Source organism: Gambusia affinis, linkage group LG05 (genome assembly GCF_019740435.1).
Source record: "Gambusia affinis linkage group LG05, SWU_Gaff_1.0, whole genome shotgun sequence".
Classification (NCBI taxonomy): Eukaryota; Metazoa; Chordata; class Actinopteri; order Cyprinodontiformes; family Poeciliidae; genus Gambusia; species Gambusia affinis.
In genome coordinates this window covers 11,277,278-11,297,944 of record NC_057872.1, presented here as the reverse complement: position 1 = coordinate 11,297,944, position 20,667 = coordinate 11,277,278, and the positions used below count along the sequence as shown (strand labels likewise).

The following is a 20,667-nucleotide window of genomic DNA, read 5'->3' as shown; positions in this document are numbered from 1 at the left end:
ATTAAATGGCTTGCTGGCAATGGGGTATTAAAATGAAGATACTTTTGAGATTATTGTAAGCAATTTTTAGAAGACGGGTTAACAAATCAGGTACTTGATTGAATTCCAATTATAGATAACACACTATGGCACTACTAAGGAAACTTAGCTTGACTTGAGTTTCTTTTTCTTTTCCTTTTTAACATTTTTTGTGAAATACAAATTTGCACAACTGTACAAAAAGTTTTATTTCTTTAATGTATAAATATATATTTTTTTCTATTATTACTATTTAGCGTGTGGTAACTGTGAGTAACTGAATCTTAGTTTTGAGACTTGTTGAAAGATGTCCAATAAGAATTTTAAACCATTTGAATATTTTTATTATTCTTATTCATTGCAGAAACTGATATTGACCAAATTTTGCATTCTCTTGTCAGTCATTTTCTTTTATTTACTTTTCAGTTGGTAGTACCACCCTCTATACCACTTTGGAAAATGAATCAGAAAAAACCCCCAAACAAACAAAAAAAAAAAACCAATTCTGGACCCAATTTGTTCTCCATAATCTTCTTTACCCTAGTAACAAAAATGTGTTTAAAACCCAGAGAGTTTTCAAATTTAAAGACCCCACAGTACCAAAAAGAAACTCCCAAGAAGGAACAGAAGGGCAGCACAAAAATTATGTGTTTAGGCAGCAACTAAAAGCACAGACCCCAAACACACAGGAGAACACCATTTGTCATGCACCTGTACATCTTTTTTGTGGCATAGTGGTGGCAGCATCATGCAGGGAATCATATTTGCTAATTCTGGTACTTGGAAAAAAGCACATGCTACAATAAAGAAATAGGACTCCTCCAAAAAAGTGTCAACTTTAGTGAAAATCAGCAGTCACACACTGGCCCTGAAATATGAAAATGAATCATTAACATGACTCAAAAAAATATATATATTTTCTCGATTTATACAGCTTTATTCTTCAGATATCTGACAAATATAAATTAATAAGTAAATAAATAGATTTTACACTTTGACTATACAGTAAGGATGTAGCATTAATACAAGATTGTCAGACCATGTTGGCTGTTTAGATGCCTACAGGAGTTCACAAGGTTTATGTTCACTATAATGTTAACAGGATCTTTCTCAAAACTATAGAGCTCACAGATTGTTTCATTAAACAAAGCACCTTAGGAGTTAACCATATTCATTAATATGCAAAATAAATATTTATCACAATACAGTAGCTTTCATTGGTTTAGCTGTGTCTGTAGAAGTTAGTCAAAGGCATTGAAAGACTATCTGCTTATAGTTATGAACATTTCTTTTTTTAAAATCAATGGAAACCTCAAAGCACAGTTCCATTAATTGCAGTATTGTTTCTCTTTTTTATTATTCTCCTCTGCAAATGCTCATTTTAGTTTTAGGGTTTCCTTTTCTCTTTCTCTACTAATCTCTCTCTATGCTACTTTAGTTGTCTTGACTGTTTTTAGCAACATCGTCTTCTTGCTCTCTTGCTGCTGTGGCTAGCTCTGAAACAAAGAATTCAGAACTGGCTGAGTTCTTTGTTTCCGGCTCTACTTGAGTTTCTACCTTTCCATTCCCCTCTCTGTTAATCTTATCTTCCTTTCCTGACTCAATGGGAGCCTCATCCTTTGATTTGATGACATCTTCCTCCTGGTTGCTGGTCCTGCTGCTGCTTCTAGTAGCTCCGCTTCCTTTTTTCTCGTCATCCGACTGAGTCTCACCAGGCATGTCGCCGTTTTCTGTCTCCTTTCGTGCCTCCCCCATGTCTGCATCATTACTGTGGTCATTGCTACTTTCCTGCCCATTACCACCAGCTCTCTCTTGCTTATCTTCTTCTGTATCATCGACTTGCTCTTTCTTAGCCTCAGAGGATGTAGTTAGACCTTCCTTTAGCTCTTTATTGTCCTGCGGCTTATCATCAACAGGACTGCTAGTGGACGCCTGATCCTCGATATTAACCTCATTCCTACTCTCTTCTCTGACTTCTTCCTTCACTTCTTTAACTTCCTCCACTTTCTGCTCATTGATTGCAGTACCTCCCCCTTCTTTTTCATCATTTTGCTCATCAGCTTCCTTCTTCTCCTCTTCGTCTTTTGCAACATTTGTGTCTTGGATCTGTTCCTTGTCATCTTTGCTTGTGCGTCCATCTGTTTCGGTGGCGTTTTCAGAACAGGGATCATCTTCGGTATTTTCACTGTCCTCCTTTGAAGCCCTTTGACCATCAGATGCATCAGATTTCTGAAACACAGAAATAAGAGAATTTTGTTAGAATTTTGTTACCGACATTTCTATTAAAAGACGGTGGGAGTACAAGGGTTGCAGATATACGTTTAAAATAATTTGAGAAAACAATGTAAGATGACTCTAATTTAGCAAAACCAACGAGCCAAATAAATTTACCAACACATCCATTTTCACTAGATCAATAGAATAGATTTTTTCCATTCATACCTCTTCAGCTCTCTGATCTTGGAAGGTTTTGTGCTCTGTGTTTTCACTGTCAGCCTGTGGTTCTCTGTCACCTGGAAACAGAAAGAAAGACCAAAGTTGTGAGTCTAACTGTAAGAATAAAAAGCTTAATTAAAGGACCCTTACATGGACTTAAAAGCATATATTCCTGTGTCTTACATCTCTCACACAGAAAAAATCTAAAAATATATCTTGTTTCATTCGGACTGACCATGAATCTCAGATAATGAGTCACTTTTCACATCGGTTGATATTATCTATAGTGTGAAATTAGGCTACTGTGATAAACGATGGGTTGATTTTTAAGGATTTGCAGATATTTTAACTAACGGTACCAGATAAGTTGATGGACACTGAAAAAAATTAACTACATAAAGCTTCTAAGAAATCAAGAGCTTTTTAAAAGTAAAATGCAATGCCAATAATATTTTGCATGTGGATAACTAGAGCCATGTCAGTTGTCAAAACCGAAGCTTATTATTCTGATCCAAGTTCAAGCTTGTTTTTATGCTCTCTGCTCGGAATTTTAAAACCAAGTAAATACATTTCCCAAGTTTCCCCACATTAATTATTTTCATGCATCCATAAAATCCAAAAATAAGAAAGCTTTTGTTCACCCTCCAGTGAGATAATTGTTACACTTGTTATCCTTTCATTTCACTGCTGTGCCGTTAAACTTGAGCAAACAGCACAACGCTGACACCTTGTGGACAATGAAAAAAACAAACAACAAAAAAAACAAAAAAAACAACGAAAACATTAAAGATGATCTCACTACAAGAATCAAAAAAGAGTGAGTGCATATTCAGTCATATTCTCTCATTTAATTAAAGTGTTATCTCTTTACATATTGGCATACAGTACATTGCATTAGATGTTATGTTAGCTCTTGCCATATAATGTGAAGAGGACACATTTACACAACTATAAAAAAATAAATAAATAAAAACATTCAAAATCAACACCGCAGTGTAAGTCCTGTCAATTAAATGAAGATCATATGCAGCAGCTCAATAACGTCTCATTTCTATTAAGCCAGTCAGCCCAGCAAAGAAGGTTTGCTGATGTGCAAAATTAATATATTGCTTTTCAGCTTGCATGTGAGCGCGCTCATCAAAGGCTCTGGAATTGTTGCTGCTGAATATCATAGGACGAACTCAACTCTACGCTCTGATAAACAACATAATTACACACTTGTTCTTAAACACTGGATGAGACTAAACTTTCCAAAGAGAAATAAGCTGAAAAAAAAAAAGGCCAAAACAAAACAGAAGAGAGTAATTAATGTCTTTAATATTAGTTTTCCGTTCTACACAAAGCTGTTAAGGAAGAAAAATGACTCGGGTAGAGATTAGAAGGGTTTATGGAGACATTTAATGCATTTAAAATGCAAAACTGATTGAAGTTTAGCCATGGTGGAAGATGAAACGTTATGGTAATAATAGTGGATCCTTTTTAAGAATATTTTATGGAAATTACTTGCATTCATTAGGAGCGAGGGCCAGGCGGCTGAGAGAGGAGCTGTAAGCAGAGGATGAGCTGCCACGACTCTAAACAACTTAACGTAATTTGAGAAGGAAGAGGCTCTGGCTCATGAAAATGCTAAATCACATTGAAAACAACATTTAAAATATCAGCGTCTTGCTCTCGATTGAGTGTAAGAACGCCTGGGATCTGGTGCTGCAAATATTCAGACCGCGTCACGTTTAAGGTAACGTATGAGACTGTGAAACTTTTTCTTTTTTTATTCCCTCATCATCCAAACGCATGCATATGTTTAATTTACACACAACTGGCTCAAAAACAGATCGCACCCACAATTCAGGATTAAAGCCAAAGCTCATCCATCAGCAAGGATGGAGCTGTAAGTGGGTGTAATTGCGTGCACAAATGGCTCTTGCAGCCATTATCCTAGAAGGGAAAGTTGTAAATGTTTGTTGTTTAAAAGAATCACAGTAAAGCACAACTGGAGATGAAATGACAGAGTTGGAAGAAATCCTCTCATCGCTTAAGGAGGAGACTCCATCTTTGCTTACAGACATGTTATGTTTTTTTTAGATCACTGCATCTGGTTTTGTTGTTGATTAAATTTACCTTCAGTTCAATGGGTTGTAATTATTGATATCATTATGATAAAATCTGAAAACCTTGCCAGGGGATGCAACGTTTATGAAAGAAGTGGCACAAAGACAAATACAGCAAACCAAATGAGACTTTACTTTGTTTTAAGACAAGACTCCAGTGATCTGTTGGATTCAAAATGTAAAGCGCAAGAGCCTGAAAGATTCCTTCAAAATCCAAGAAACACACAAAACACAACAGCTTCAATCCAGCCCTGTACAAACCGACACATAAAAATGTGGGTATTGCATGTCAGATTATTTATCTGGATAGTAAAGTTATTTAATTATGAAGATAAATAATAGCAGAAATGGCATAATGAAAAAATTTTACTTTTTAAAGATTTTATACTGTATGTTACAGTCTCTCCCATTAATTGTGCTTTTGACTTTTATGAAATATGACAAATTATAAACCTGAGTAAACTAAGATAAGTGTGAGACAGGTAATAGAGTGTGGACATAAAAGGTGGTTTTCAAAACCATATTTTACATTATTTTTCCCTTTTCCAAACTTTGAAATAATGATAACAAACCCTAATCAAACACACACACACGCCTGTGTGTGCACGCCCACACACACACACACACACGCACATCCATCTCTCCTTGCATAGTTCAGTTCCCTGGTCCCAAAGCTCATTCACTTCAGAGAAAAGGTTGCAGAAAACCTCCTGGGGCTTTGGACAAGCTCTTTTAAACATCCTGTTTGTTTGACTTTAAAACAGCCAATTTGAATCCAAGCAGCTGCTCTGGAGCTTGATGTACATATGTATGTACACGTCATACATACATATACATATACAACACAATACAATTAATAAATAAATGTTTCAACTGCACTCATGGGTTTTTTTCCAGCATGAATCTGAATAAATACACACATGCCTCTCTAGAAGGAGGTATTTCTGTTATTTAGTGTAATATCGATAGTAATGTGCAGTCTTGTGTTGAGATAGCTTTGACATTAAATCAAAGCCTAACAATGTTGCAGGCAGACAGGCAGAGTCGTATTTGTAAAGGTCATGGCTTCAGCTTAAATAATTCATTCAGGATGTTCTCTCTCTCTCTCTCTCTCTCGCCGTTTTCTTTTTCTTTTTCTTCAGCGTACTCTCAACACTGGGTGTCTTTATTACTCAAAGGTTTTCACCTGAATGGTCTGCTTGCTTTCGGATACTCAAGTATGAAATACTTATGCATTGCCATGTGTTTAACTGCCTCAAAGGAAATAAGCAAGCATAACCGATGTTTAAAACATGGTTTGAAACAACACAACATTTTGTACTTGTAATCATTGGTTGATCAATAACTAGTTATTTTGATGCTGTTTTCCTCTGACTGTGAGAGATTTGATTGGGTAAAAAAAAACATTAGTAAAATCGGATGCATATTTGAAAGGCCAAGAATGAGTGCAACACAGTGGATTGCACATGCAAACTGTGCTAAAACATTCTACATTAATTCAAGTCAAAACTTTGACTAGGCCATTCTAACACAAGAATATGCAAAGGTCATTGTTCCTGAAGTTTCACTCAGTCTCAGGACTTTTGCAGCTCTAAGCTGTTTTTGTTCACCCTGAACACAGAAAGGATCCCCACAGGATGCTGCTGCCTTCACTGTGTTTCAGAAGGGAATTGTGGGCTCAAGGTATAAGTGTAGCAACTAATTGCTTTTATTCAGATACATTTACTTGAGTAACGTTTTGAAAAAAATAAAATAAAATAAAATAAAACTTTTAGGAGTCGTAAAGGGGGTTTAACACATATAAATGGAACGCTTTTTACGATTTCATGTGAAAACCGCGAACCATTTTCTTCTTCTTTTGTTGCAAAATGATCATATCTGTAAATGCTGGAGAGGTATTGATATTCTTTGCATGTCATTTCAACTCACAACACTGAACACAAATCCTCAAACCAAAGCGTTTTCAAATGACTTCTGAAGATTCGACACAACCAACAGATCCCCCCAAATGTCAGCTTTTTACTTATGTAATGCAGACTGTATGTCAAAGTGTTTTTGATGTCTTGTGCTGATTCAAGAGTCACATAACCTAATGCTTCCATCACAACCGCTCAGTTGGGCCCCACCGAAAAAATGGGCCATGCAAACTAGATTAGAGACAACAGATAAGAGAAGATATATATATATATAAGTATTATGTATGCCACAACCAGCAATGTTATGTCAGAGCTGAAAAATCTAACACATTTCAGAGATTAGTACAGCTACCCTGCTTTTTAATTTGGTAATCCTGTATCAAAAGATAATGAAGAGCCTATTCTTTGGTTGTGTTAAAAACAAAAGGACTGAAAAATATGTAGTCGAGTAAACACATATTGTATGCCGACAGGAACAATTCCCCAACAAGACAGAATCACGCTTTATAACGTAAGAGAAAAAAGTTTGATCTGCCAGTACCGGACTTCCTTTTTCTTATACAGATCCATCAAACCAGCACAGACCTACATGCGGCAATCTTCATCTCTCTCTCCCATTAGACCTGCGAACAATACAAAATGACTTCAGAAATGACAAGGATTGGTTAGTGGAAGACAGGAGTAACGTGCATCGTTGCTGAAACTGAACCGCTGCACTCTAAAGATGGAGGAGGCCTGCTGCCTGAAAGGGAGGCAACAGGCTATTCACAGCGTGAGGTTTTGTGCAAACTCAGAAACCTCGAGGGTTCAGCTGAGGCATTTACAGCAGGTTACTCAAGACCTGAGTAGAGAGCCAATGTCTTACATTTGTGAAATGAAAGTCATAAAGAAGAATACCCACAAGGATTACTCGATAGGCATCGAAACTGTTCTGAGAGGCTTATGTACACTACAGCAACACTGTGAGGACATAATACCTTTACAGTTGTACAAAACACAATAAATGTGAATTTCTATGAGGCCATGACACGTTGTTTTACTTCAGGCTGCAGTGAATCAAGGCACACCGAGTCTCCAATAAAGTTATGGATCTCTTTCACAAAGCATTTCCATTCCAAACCAGCTAAACTAGCTAAACAGATTTGAATTGGAATGCGTGGAATTGAATTATGTTTATGTGACTGCTTTTTGTTGCAGGGCATCTGAGGGCATGTTTCTCAGTATGAACTGAATCTACTGTATGTGTCTCGTAAAGTCCCTTAGAGGTTTGATTTGGGGTAAATTCAATTAAAAACCAAACTGAATGTATGACATGTTTCAAGTAGCATGTCAGCGGCTAACTAACATCAATATGCAATCAGTATTTTACAGCAGAATGAATATTTGTTGCTTTTTTGATTTTAATAAATTCAAGCCAGATTTTCTAAAACATTTTCTTCATTAGTATAAACATTTTGTGTAAGTACTTTGACACTGTGGTATTTTAGCCTTTTAAAGTATCTTGATTTTTTATTAATTTAAGGCAAAAGAAAAATTAAGTAATGTCTATACAACATGCTACTTCTGTGCTTAGTGAAACATAACAGACCGAGGATTTAACTTGTCATCATCCACCTTTGGTTTTAATTAGCTATTGCATGCATAAAAGCACAGGGGGGGGAAAAGTAACTATCAGAACAGTTCTTCATCTCTTTGTATTTTTTGCATTTCCCATCTCTCCACATCTGCAGACCTGTTTGCCAGTCCATCCCAACCAAAGCCCAACACTCTTTTGTTGATTCCTAGAGAAGCAATTTGGCCCCAGCAAGGGGTATAAGCAAGTAAAACTCTGCTTTGATGACTCTAAATGGAAAGATTATCCAAATGAAAGGCAATTCCCCACACTCCACCCATCACCTCAACCCTTCAATATCGCTTCGTGCCCTTTTTCCTCGGCACTCGCTCTCCATGAACCCAGGCTATTCATCATATTTGCTATTCGATTTCATCTATGTTCTGCTTTCTTCCTTTCTGCTTCTATAATCTTGTCCTATTAGTCCCTCTACTTCAACCCTCTCTTTTATCTCCCCCTCTTCACCTTTTTCAGATACATCCTTTTCTCTTTTTAGGCTACTCTCTCCAAGCTCACTCCTCATCCTTTCACTTCTTCCCGCTTCTCAAGGGAGCCATTAACTGAATTGGTCACAGGGGCCCTTAAGTAAGGGAACACTGATAAACATCCCATTTCTATTCCAGGGTCAGAAACAACTGCTAATTGCCTCTGTCCAAATTGAGCATGAATGTGTTTTTTTGAAAACAAAACGGCAAACACGGGCCAAGTTGGATCAATAATTTGCCTCATTTGGACGAGGCTTTTACACCTGTGTTGGCACAGACCCACACACACACACACACAGTGTGTTGGTAAAGCCTCTTGTTTGTTACAGTCAGTTCACATTCAGTCTATGACCTTTACTGATTGAGTTCTCGCATCGCCGCTACGCCCCTTGTCCTCGCTGTCACTCTCCAGCGCCGTCACTCCAACGAAGCAGAAAAAGTTAAAGCCTTTGCGGCGCAGCGTACCGAGACTGCTGGAGTCATACTCGCCAGCAGGTGACAGACAGTGACTAATTGGAAACAGTGCACAAACACACACATGCACACGCAGAGATCACACGGTCACGTAAGAACAGGAGGTTAATATCTCTCACTTGATCTACGCCCACTCAGAAGCAAATTCACGATGATTTGTGATGATCTCATGTGACCGTTTCAGATCTGAAGTGTGCTTCTTCATAACGTGTTCTTTCCAAGCAATGCGCCAACTTTATAACCCTGTTATTTGTGGCGTCCTTTGGTGAAATGTGTTCGTCTCGCATCCTGTCGGGGCACGACTACGTAAAGGGAAGTCATCACTAAAGATGATCTGTTTTGAATAACTAAAATAAAGTTAGCACTGAAAAAAGTGAATATAAATTAACCATTTCCTGCCTGTCCTGGGAAAGAATGAATTTGGGTTTGGAAAGGAGTAAAGAGCAATAAAAGGGATTAAACTGATTTCTTAATTCTTGGTTTGGTGTCACTTTACTTGTGCTCTCTGTAACAAACAAATAACAACCACTATGCTTTTTATTACCAGGAACTTTATTAGACAGATATCATCTGTTTAACTTCATAGTTTAGACTCTGTCTTCTCTCATTGTAAGCAAGTTTTCAAAAGTCCATCTAATGAAATATTAGCAATGATAATAAACTCTAAAGGGAAACTTCATACATTTTACATTTATTGCACGTGAAGTGGCATATTGGAGACATTTATCTCCGCTACTAAACTAAAAGTGCAAAATAAAATAGTCTGAGTGAATGTGAGGAAGGGAGAAAAAAGGTTGTGTGTCTAGTGTCAACTCTATACCACTCAAAGAAATGACCTTATTTATGATTTGAGGTGCAGCCCTATATCAAAACAAAAATAGACTGTAGTAATTTATAAAACTGCGTAAACATCACTGTAAAATTTCTTTACCGTGACAGTCATTTAAAAAGAGAATCTTAACCTACAGTTCTAATAAAAAGTCAATCAGAACCATGGACAGAGACAGAAAAAAATTCCTCAAAGACGCCGCGATCTTGCTACAAAACTAAACAAATAAAAGCAAACCATTGTATCTTGTTAACATGACAGCCATTGTAAGAGATTTAAAAGGTTAAACAATAGAGTGTGTGTGTGTGTGTATGTGTGTCTGAGGAAGCAAAATGTTTCCAAATGAGTCAAGCCATCCTGTCACATGCCTGATCTTGTTTTCATGCTCTGTTTTCTAAATAGGATTTTGCTCAATGTCATCCAATGTGACCAATAATGTAACATGATTGTCTGTTGCTCTAGTTCGATGTCCCGAAAGATGGATTTTCAGGGTGACATTATTGTGGGGCAGTAGGAAAAAATGATGTGTGTGCGGACCGAAGTGAGCAAACGGCAGACAGATGTTTCTGAGTCCTCTCTTTTGATGCAAAATGCCAGTTCCCCAGACACAAATTCTCCACCCTTCTCTGTACTTCTGGTGTCAGCCGACAAGAGAGGAAAAAAAAAAATAAAACACCATCAGGTAATAGATGATGTAATGCTTCAAGCAGCAGGAGTTTAATTGTTGGTTCCCTGCATTGTGCAAAGAAACATCCTTGTGATCTGTCACATTTCATTAACCAAAAACATCTGTTCAGCAAGAACAAATGATTTTAATTGTTATAAGTCACTCCTGAGAACAAAATTAAAAACAAAAATGCATTCTTCTTTTATTTTTTTCCTTAGTTTCTTTCTATCTGTCTGTCTTTCCTTCCTTCTTTGTCCAGGACTTTACACCATGTTGCTCACAAGCCTGAAGAATGATGTAATGTGTTTCTTGGTCAAAGTCACCATGCAAGCCAGATCAATTTTAAAGTCCGTGTTTTGCAGAGCAACAGTGCCACTTAGTGGCCATGCAGGCATGCAGCAAGTTGCATAAGTTCTAAAAGAAAGACAAATTACATCATACTGTCTTCAATATATCTCACTTCAGCAGCCTTCCTTGCATTAATGTATTACTATTATATAAATTTGGTGTTAATAAAAAAATTATTAATGTCTCCGATAAATGCTAAATATGGTCAGTAATTTGATTTAACAATGTGAGCACCTACAGAAGGTATTTCTGTAGACACAAACAATCAAGATTTTTTTTCAATAGTTGCAGATTTGCTGACACAACACAGCTGCTGTCAGATTGACCTGATGCACCTGCTGCTGCTTCAAAACCATAATAAGCACAAGACCACCTTTAGGCTAGCGAGTATTAATACATTCAATCCTTACTTAGACTAATGTATCCTTTTTTTCTATAGTCACCATGTCCGTTACCGTTATCAGGCGAGTCGGCCATGATGCTTTGTCCACTTTTCTTCTTCCTGAGGGTGAGCAGCCTCGCCTGAGAGATCTCTCTTACAGTAGAGGTCAGGTCTTCCTTGCTGTTGCCGCAGTGGTTTGGAGGAGAGGCTTTGGAATCCCCATCCCCACTGTCACTGGAACGACCTGTGGATTTACTCTGAGGCACAGGAAAATCAAACTGATTAATAACTAGGGAAAACTCAGGGCTAGATTTAAAATCCTACATAGTTTTCCACAATACATGTAAAGACTTTAGGATTTTGAACTGCTTTTGTAAAATGGAGATGTTTCCACAAAACATGGTATCCTAAAACATAAAACCTGATAGTTGTCAGCTCTTACATTTCCACTCTGTTTTGAGAATCGATAGATGGGTGGTAAAGAATGAACCTTCATTCTGAAAAATAAAAAAAATGACACAAATAATCCATTTTAATTAATCTACAATCACATTTAGTTGAATTTGTTTGTTTGTACAAAAAAATCAAAATCAAATGGGAGCCTAATACCATTGCATTAGTATGATAAACACTCTAATGTTTGGAAATGACTTAGTTTGTTCCGCTGCCATACGGGCATTTTAGAAAAAGAGTGCATGTATGGCACTCCTTTTATCCTCAAAATAAAGTTTGATGACATGTCAAACAGACAAAAAAACATTGACATTATGTTTATTGTTTGTACATGTGAAATAAATAACATAATACATTTCTGCTACAATAACTTATTTTTATGATCATAAGCATAAAACATAAGCATTAACATAAAATATCAATTCAATGTCATAAAAAAAAAATATATATCTGGAGTATCTAATCATTTTCCAGTTGTTTAAAGATTTTAATGTATACCAAGAATATATGGTGCAAGTATGGAGAAAGTATTGTTTTTTCTTGAAATCAGGAACATTTTATAAACTGCTCTGAATTTCTCAAACTCCCATGCAAAATATATCTTTTTATTTTTGTGTCTCAACATTTTTAGAGCTGCATGACTATAACCTAACAAATACAAGAAAAAAATCCGTTAACGCAGCCCTAGGATATATTGCATATTGCAGAATTTTATGAAGAAGAAGGTGATCTCTAATAAGGAATTATTAAAATGTGTTCAGAAAAGTTGTTTAAACTAACGTTAAGTGGAGAAAAATGTCCAACTTAACTCAAATGTAATTGTGAAACTGCTCAGATTGAACATTTGATCAAGTAATTTCCATGGATTTTCTGCAGCACACAGCTTACCCTCTGATCCTTCTTGTTCCTTTGGGCCTGGTGAAGAGAAGGTCACTGTATGGAAGCTTCTTAAATCTTTCTCTGCCCACAGCCACGTAAAGCTGCCCGCACTCCAGCTTACTCCCATCAGTCACCTGATGGCCTTCATAGGTGTATAGACTACGGAGCAAAAATGGAGGACAACCCCTTTTTGTTTCAACAGCTACTCAATATTTTTTTAAGTTTCCATATTCCCATGAAATGTTTGTTTGCTGCAACAGAGATGATAGACATGCATGCACACAAGACAATATGGAGAGACAGAAAATCCATTTATGCAATCTTTGTTTACCTTCGTACACCTCCCAGGACTCGCAAGCCCATCTTTTCTGTAACCATTTCTAGTATTCGTTCAAACTGGTCCATCATCCTCTGGTGGACCAGCAGTCTCATTGCAGGGTTCAACACATCACCGTTTGCTACGACACTATCCAAACGAACACACACACAATGCAACAGAGACATTCTGTGCTTCCATGTAATGTCAAGGGCAAAAAAGTCCAAAAACATTCAGCGAGTGGTAGTGCTCTACTTACAATATTGTACATGGTTCTTTGATGGGTTTTAGAAATCGTGCCGACACAATGATTCGATTTTGTGGGAGTGGTCTGGCCTGAGCAGAGAGAGAGAGAAAAATATTCCCTTTAAATGTTTAAGTATAAATACTAAAACATTTTATGCTGTGTGTTACAGCATAACCCCATCTGAGCTAGTATAAAAATAGCCAGGGGTTTAGAATAATATCCCTATAAAGACTCTAAAAACTAATGAGTACAGTGAGGACAGTATTGTCCAGTGGCTTTACTGCAATGTACAAACTTGTTTGTTTAAAACTACAGGGAGATGAAGCCACAACTGGGAAAGGTTTGCAATTAAAGGTGGAACTGTACTCTATACTTAAGACAATAGTCATATGAACAAAAACAGTAAATTAACGCCAAATGGCAGGACTAAAGAAGACAAACTGCTAAAAGAAAAAGAAAAAAAAACACACTAATAATTATCTGTCTTGGATTTATTTGGCACCAAATAAATAAGTCCTTTGAGATCCTATGAGATTGCATAGCAAAAAATAAAACTTAAAAAAAAAAGATACTGCAAAGCTGACAAATTGTTTCAGACAAAACAGTTTGGAGGATAATGCAAATAAATCCCCACACAAGCCACTTTTAGTATTTTCTGTATAAATATAAATAAATAATAAGATTAATAAAAAACTTGAGAAACAGTCAGCACCCACGTAATTTTAGCCAGCAACAAACAAAGCGAGGTTCTGTAAGATGATCCTGTTTGTTGTAATGTACCTGCCATCTTAGAAGTTCAGAGATAAAATCCATGCAGAGGCCAGATTGTGTTGCTATCTGAGAACAGCTTTAAAAAAAGGCCACACTTTTATTTTTCACCAGAGGGTTTTGTTTCTCACATACCAAAAAATCTCAGCTTTTACAGTATCTAGATAGAATTATTAAGTTTTTATCTTTATGTGCACATCTTTGGTCCATAAAAAGTAAATTTTACAGAATGCTAATAAAATCTTAAAGCCTCAGCATTTTCTGCAATAAGCAAATTTACAATTTTGCATCTTATTATTTACAGTCAAACAAAATTAATGTGGTCTTTTGGAAACACCTATTTCAAGGGCATAGTCTTATTCAGCACAGGAGAGCAGTACCTGTACTCAAACAATACTAAATCGGCCTGACACTATGACAAACATCCTTAAGGCATTGTGCCTGAGCCACAGTGTACTGTAGTTTCAAATGAGTGTTTTGAGTGTAAATGACAAACTCCCTGGAGCTTCTAGACCCAAACAGAACAAGCTTGCTTTCATTAGTTCATAAAAAGTTTCACCATGTCTCTTTGGGTCAGTCAATGACCCCTTTCAGATAGTTCTGTGATCTCTACGACTCCCGATCAATTGTAATGTCCCAACATGAAATGGGGGTGGAAGTCACTCCACCGACTTTACACCTCTGATCCACCTTTGTGATGTAGCCACCAACCTTTATCCACTACGAAGTGTGAGGAGTCACAGCGGATTGCGGAGTGAGTGTGAGGTGATGATAGCTACGATAGCAAGCGAAGACAGAAGCAGCTGGGGTCTGCGGTGTGCAGGGATAATGGATGAGTCGCATGATTCTCCAGAGTCCGTTTGATCTGAGCAATATGTCGCTCCCCACAATCTGCTGCTGATAGGAAAATGTGGGTGAAGGTGTACATGTGTTTCAAGCATTGAATGGATTGAAGTCGGCAGGAGGATTGTGACATAAACTCTTACAAATTGCTCTGAGGTGTAAACAACGTCTCTTAAGGTTTTTCCAATCGCAGCGCATGCTGTGTGAGCATTCCTGGCCTGTCATATCAGCAGGCTGACCTGTGTCACATGAGGTGACAAAGTGATTTGTGGTGGTAGATTCAGGGTTGCGTGTTTATTGCAGAACTATAATCTGAAAGGGGCTAATATGCTTTTCCGCATCTCCAGCATCATGTTCGTTTAAAAATGGAAGTTTTGCTGGGACTCTTTGGCATGGGCTCAGCTTCATATTGTCATCTATTAAAGTTTTCGGTTTCTCTGTCTGTTTGACTTTGGTTTTATTTTATTTTTTAATTGTGTCCTAGCACCATAATATTTTCTGCATACCTTATATGCTTCCCCCTTTTCAATAAAGTTTTTAATGAAAATTTGTGGTTATTCTGAACAATTTCTGAAACAACCTGATTTACTCGTATATTTAAAAAATGCAATAGGACCTTTATCTTGAACACATGCCCTTGTGTTTGACACCTGTTTTGTCACACAATGTATGACACCACTGATTGAACTTGACCCTTCTTAGTTTTTGGACATGATACGTTTAATGAATGATTTACTTATGTGGAATCATGCTATCACTGTTGGGTTTCTATTACTCTACCATGCCTACTGGTGAATCATTTGCCAGATAAAAATATAAAGTCTATCAAAAAATAGTGATTAATCTGAACAAAATGGTGTTGGACTGCAGTTAGTTTGAACAGAACCTGAAAGAAAACAGAACCTAATATGAAGATATGGGTTTGCTGTGACATAAACTGCATGTCCTTTCCTGAATAAAAGTCATTTTAGAAACTTTTTCAAGGTCTCTGCTACTCGGATAGAGGGTCATCAGGTGAACAATTAAAATACACGAACCTGAGAGCAGCGTGACTTTTAGCTGCTCCAGTTTAGCCTGTGACTTTATAGCAGGTGATTAAAGATGCATTAAAAGACAGATGATTATGATACATAAATCAATAATGCATGGCTACTGAGACAACAGCAAAGTGTTTCTCCATGAACAACAGAGGGAGGAATGCTTTTCATCACACCTTGACTAAAATATCTTCATCAAACGCTTAGAAACCCTCTTTGTGTATCTCACATTTAATCATAGGATTTAAAGGTTTAAAACACAAGTTACAGAAACTGTTTCTTTAGAAGCACAGAATATTTCTTTATTTTTTTACCCTTGAACGGTCTAGATATGCAGCTCTACCATTGCAGAAGCTGAACAGTGTCTTATGACCAGATCTGTTTACTTACTGCTAGAAACACGAGGAGATGATTGGTGCCTCACGCCTACAGTAACATAAACAATAACACTGAGATGCACATGCTGTAAAACAGGGTTACTGTATCGCGGGAACCTCCAGAGAGGTTTTGATCACTCGATCGGCAAACGGCCCTTTGAAGTAATTGTTCTTACAATACAAAAAGGTCAAATGAAAACATAATTCATTGATGGATGAGGAGGTTCTAATCATGCAGTATAGGTACACTGTTGTAATTCAGCTGGCAGGAATTAGAAAGTGCTGCCTTACCTGAGCTGGCAGTGTCTGCATCATCCTCTTCTTTCGGGTCCCAATATCTAGATAACTTGGGAGACAGCATGTAGAGAAGTGAAGAAAAGTTAATTGCACACCCCATTGTGATGAATTAGTGAATGTATGTCACAAATACTCAGTGAGTCGTCAGACATTACTGAAAACTGCAACATGGAGTGGAAGATGCCAATATCTATCATATCTTTCCAGGTCTTGCAACTATAGCTTGTATCTACGGTATAAAAACAGCATAAAGATATTCGTGGTAAGAATATTTACAGTCGGTAGGCATCTGTTGGTACTTCAAGTAACAGCTTAACAGCAGTAGATCCAGAGATTGTTTCTATCCATGTAGAGATGGACTATATGAGTAAATGCACATTATACAGCTTATAGTTTGACTTTAAGTATATTTCAAAGTAGAAAATGTCAACGAAATTAAATTCAGATTATGAAAGAGGAAGAATTTTTTGTCTTTTATCTGTTCCGTATTGTTTTGAAAGTGTGAAATCTGGTTAAATACCTTGGACATTGTTTGTCTATTGACCTTACGGGACAATCTGGACATTTAAAGGCAGCAGCTTACAAGCTAATACATTGATACGCAAATTGAGTATTTATAGCAATGCCCAGATGCCACCGAGATGAAACTCACTGTAGACAGTAATGATTAAATATGATTGCTCCTAAAGATGCTCAAATGTAGTGGCCCACATCAAATGTTTGTGTTTGTTTGTATTTTTGTATTGTAGTTCTGTCTCATAGTGCAATCTTTTGTACACATATCTTAGTTTCCCCAAATAACAAAACATCAATGGCATTACACAGTGTCAGCCAAAGTGTAGTTCTGCAGCAGAGAATACCCATATCTTAAAGTATAAATTAAATAATATAGAAAAATATACAATGCAAAGCATATTCTGCGCTTGGCTGTGCCAAGAGTAAGTCACTCTGGTTATGGGGTTCTGATACACTTGCAACTATTCAGATAATTAAAAATATAAATTAAAAAAGTTGTGGTAACTTTGAACATTATGCAAGATGAATGGAGAGATAAAAAGCTAATAGAGTTAAATAAAAGATATATTCATGCCTGAGTGCATTAAAAACTCCACACATTAAGGCCCGTGTGACAGGGTGTCAGGAATCACACCCAAGACCTTCTTAGAGTAAGACAACAGTGCTAACAACTTTGTCACCAGTTAAAATTATCTTTAAAAATCACAACATATCTCTGAGCATTAAAGGAATAAATCTTTTCACAACATTTAACTTACAACTCTAAAATGACAATATAATTTCATATTATGTAGTGCTCATGATGATTTAAACCCTGTGATTTAGTCCATGAATTCAAAGAGCATGCTCTTGTTTTTATAGAGTTGCTCTCATCTGTTAACTTTGTCCTGTGCTCTAGGTTTTTATGTGTTTGGAGTACAACATTAACAAACATGAGCAAACGTTTGCAAGAAACAGATTGCAATAATACAAAAAGAAAATGTACATTAAAATCCTGTATGCCTTACGTGTAGAATGCCCTGCATACAGTCAGTGCTGGTGTCTAATCGCATAACTCCTTATGCTTCCATATTAAATTCTACAGGCTACTTGAATGTGTGGATCTAATTGTCTTGTCCATAAGCCCACTTATTTTTAGGCCAATGCTTCTCTTCAGGCCTGATCTCATCAAGCTGTGACTCAGCACTCAGCAAAACTGTTGAGTCACAGTAAACTTTAATACCTGGATTCAGTCAGCAGGTCTGAATGCTGAGCGTCTGTCATGGATGCATTGACAATGACTGTGAAACCCAGTTATTATAATCAAGGATCTCAAGTGCTGATATTTAGCTGTAATTTAAAGGGCGCGCGCTTCGCAGCATAGCGGATACGTCACACCGGGTTACCCACTACAACATGCACGAGACATTTGATTCTTTGTATCTTTCTTACTCGATCTTTTTGAATCTCTCCTTTCCCGCAGCGACGTACTGCTCCCCGCTCTGCAGGCTCTCCATGCAGTCCACCTTGTGTCCCCCTCTAGGCGTGTAGATGTTCCTCACCGCCCCGAACGGAGCCTGTATCCCGCCGGTCACCTCTCGCAGCAGCGTCTCGAAGTTACACACTCTCTTCTCGTTGATAACTATCCGTCTTGCCTCGTAGTAAGGGTCTCCGTTCCGGAACATGAAGACGTTTTTCACCACGGGCTGCGAGAGAAAGTTTGGCTTCTCCGAACCCATTTCTGCGCCGGGGAAACAAAACAACAACAACAACAACAAAAGCGCGACTGAGAAAGAAACCCGTTAAGATAGAGTCACAATCCTCTGCTCCCCGCGGTGAATCGCATGTCTGTGTGCCATGACAATGTAATCAGAGCTGATCCATCCTTGCCAAATCTTTACGGTTTGGTGGAGGTGAGCGGTCGAGCAGGAAAACGCAGCGCGCAGGGATCCAAACAGCGCTTTGAACGGTCAGTCAGGGAGAGTTTACTTCCTCAAAAGTGACGTCAAGCGTTCGAAATAGTGCTTCAAAGTTGAAAATATCAAAAATCCACAATTTTCACGGCTTCTTGTTCACTGCAGAGGACTGATTCACCGTGCTGCGCTACAGGTGGATGTACAGCAGGTGTCCTGCTGCAGCTTCCTCTGCTCTGTGACCCAGGTGTCTTGGGAGCTCATCTGTTGGGACTTGTCTTCGGGGACACGTTGTTCTGTCACAGATTGGATGGGATTTTCTTATCATCAAGTGGCCAATTATGAACCAATGGGCAAAAGACTCAACTATTAAACATTGGTGTGTGCTCCTGTAAATAAGTAAAGGTGCAGTTGGTGGGGTAAGAGGGATGATCTGGGATCCAAGCGGATGTGCAAGACGTGAGTATGTCCCTAGCAGCCATGTGAGAAGATAATTGGACACCAAGGGACTTGAAACCAGAGGGTTCCCAGTGACATCTTGAAAGTGGGAGAAAAAACATGTTTGTTTTGTGAACTTTAATTGTGTTGTGCAACAACAGGAAGGACATTATGTCCTTTGGCTTCTCCTCATTGTCAAAAGGAATATGGAGACCTTCAAAAGTCAGCAAAATGTATAAGGAACATTAAATGCCTTGGTTGTTGGTTTTATCCAAAGGTCTCACATTGATATTTTTGCATGGATAGTAGCTTCCAATTATGTGACCTAAATGCTGCTGTATTGAGAAAAAAAAAAGAAAGTAACGGTTTGAAAGTGACATATCAATCCATCTCCAGGTTCACTTTAACACAACAGAGTGAGCTATGAGGATTAGTTTTTAAGCCTCCAAAAATTGTTTAAAGTGAGCAGATGGAATGCAGATAATGAGATAATATGAAGAATTGTGATGGTGCACTGAATTTGCACTCTGAAGTCAGATCTTCTGTGACCCTGAGCCAGAAAAGCAACAAAACGACCTCTCCAGTCAGAAATCTGACTGCGAAGGTCAGAGGTCACCAAGTGCAATATGACTGCCATGCATGCTAAATCTAGTGAAAGTTGCAGGTATACTGTGTGCATAATTATTAGGTAAGTGGGTATTTTAAGTACATCCTTATTCTTGGGCATATTATTTTCTTACCGCAAGCTGGATAAATTTGAATGCTTAATGGATTTAAGCAAATATTGTGTATCTGTGTAATGAGGGAAGGTGAGGCTTTAGGAGGTCAACACACTACATCGAGGTTTGCATAATTATTAGGCAGCTTCTTTTCTTTTCTTCAAATAGATATAAAAAGATTTACCTGACTGAAAAATAAAAACAATTACCAAAAATCTCTCAAAGGTATGAAGTACTCGCAAAAATGAAAATATTAGGCCGTGATCACAGAACCTTTTTAATACAAATAGTCAAAAATCTACATACCTTTCCTTAGCATTTGGGATCATGGCCTGTTAAGCAACATGTCTTTTATCAGATTTTATGAGCATGTTTTCCTCCTCTCAGTAGCTCGCTGAAATTTTGTCCCACTCGTCCTGAGAGAAATGATGTAGCTGAATTAGGTCTGTATGCGTCTTAGTTCACAAGTATCTTTTCAGCTCTACTCAGACATTTTCTGTGGAATTGAGAAATTGGACCAAAGAAAGTCTACATTCCTCTTGTGGTTTTCTTTTGATTGATGCCACCCAAGCACATATTGTTTAAGATGCGCCTTATAATAGAGCCACAC

At 37.6% G+C, this 20,667-nt stretch overlaps 1 protein-coding gene across 1 annotated transcript; it reads right to left on the bottom strand.

Annotated features, from left to right (window-relative positions):
- Positions 1–921: 921 nt before the first annotated feature.
- On the bottom strand, positions 922–19,557 carry LOC122831124 (doublecortin domain-containing protein 2-like). The gene is made up of 9 exons (XM_044117076.1): positions 18,440–19,557; positions 16,487–16,541; positions 13,183–13,259; positions 12,939–13,073; positions 12,617–12,766; positions 11,718–11,772; positions 11,349–11,532; positions 2,461–2,531; positions 922–2,247 (listed from the first exon to the last, which is right to left on the bottom strand). Exons 1-9 carry the CDS (start codon positions 18,724–18,726, stop codon positions 1,453–1,455), a joined length of 1,809 nt encoding a protein of 602 aa, XP_043973011.1. The 5' UTR covers positions 18,727–19,557; the 3' UTR covers positions 922–1,452.
- Positions 19,558–20,667: the final 1,110 nt, after the last annotated feature.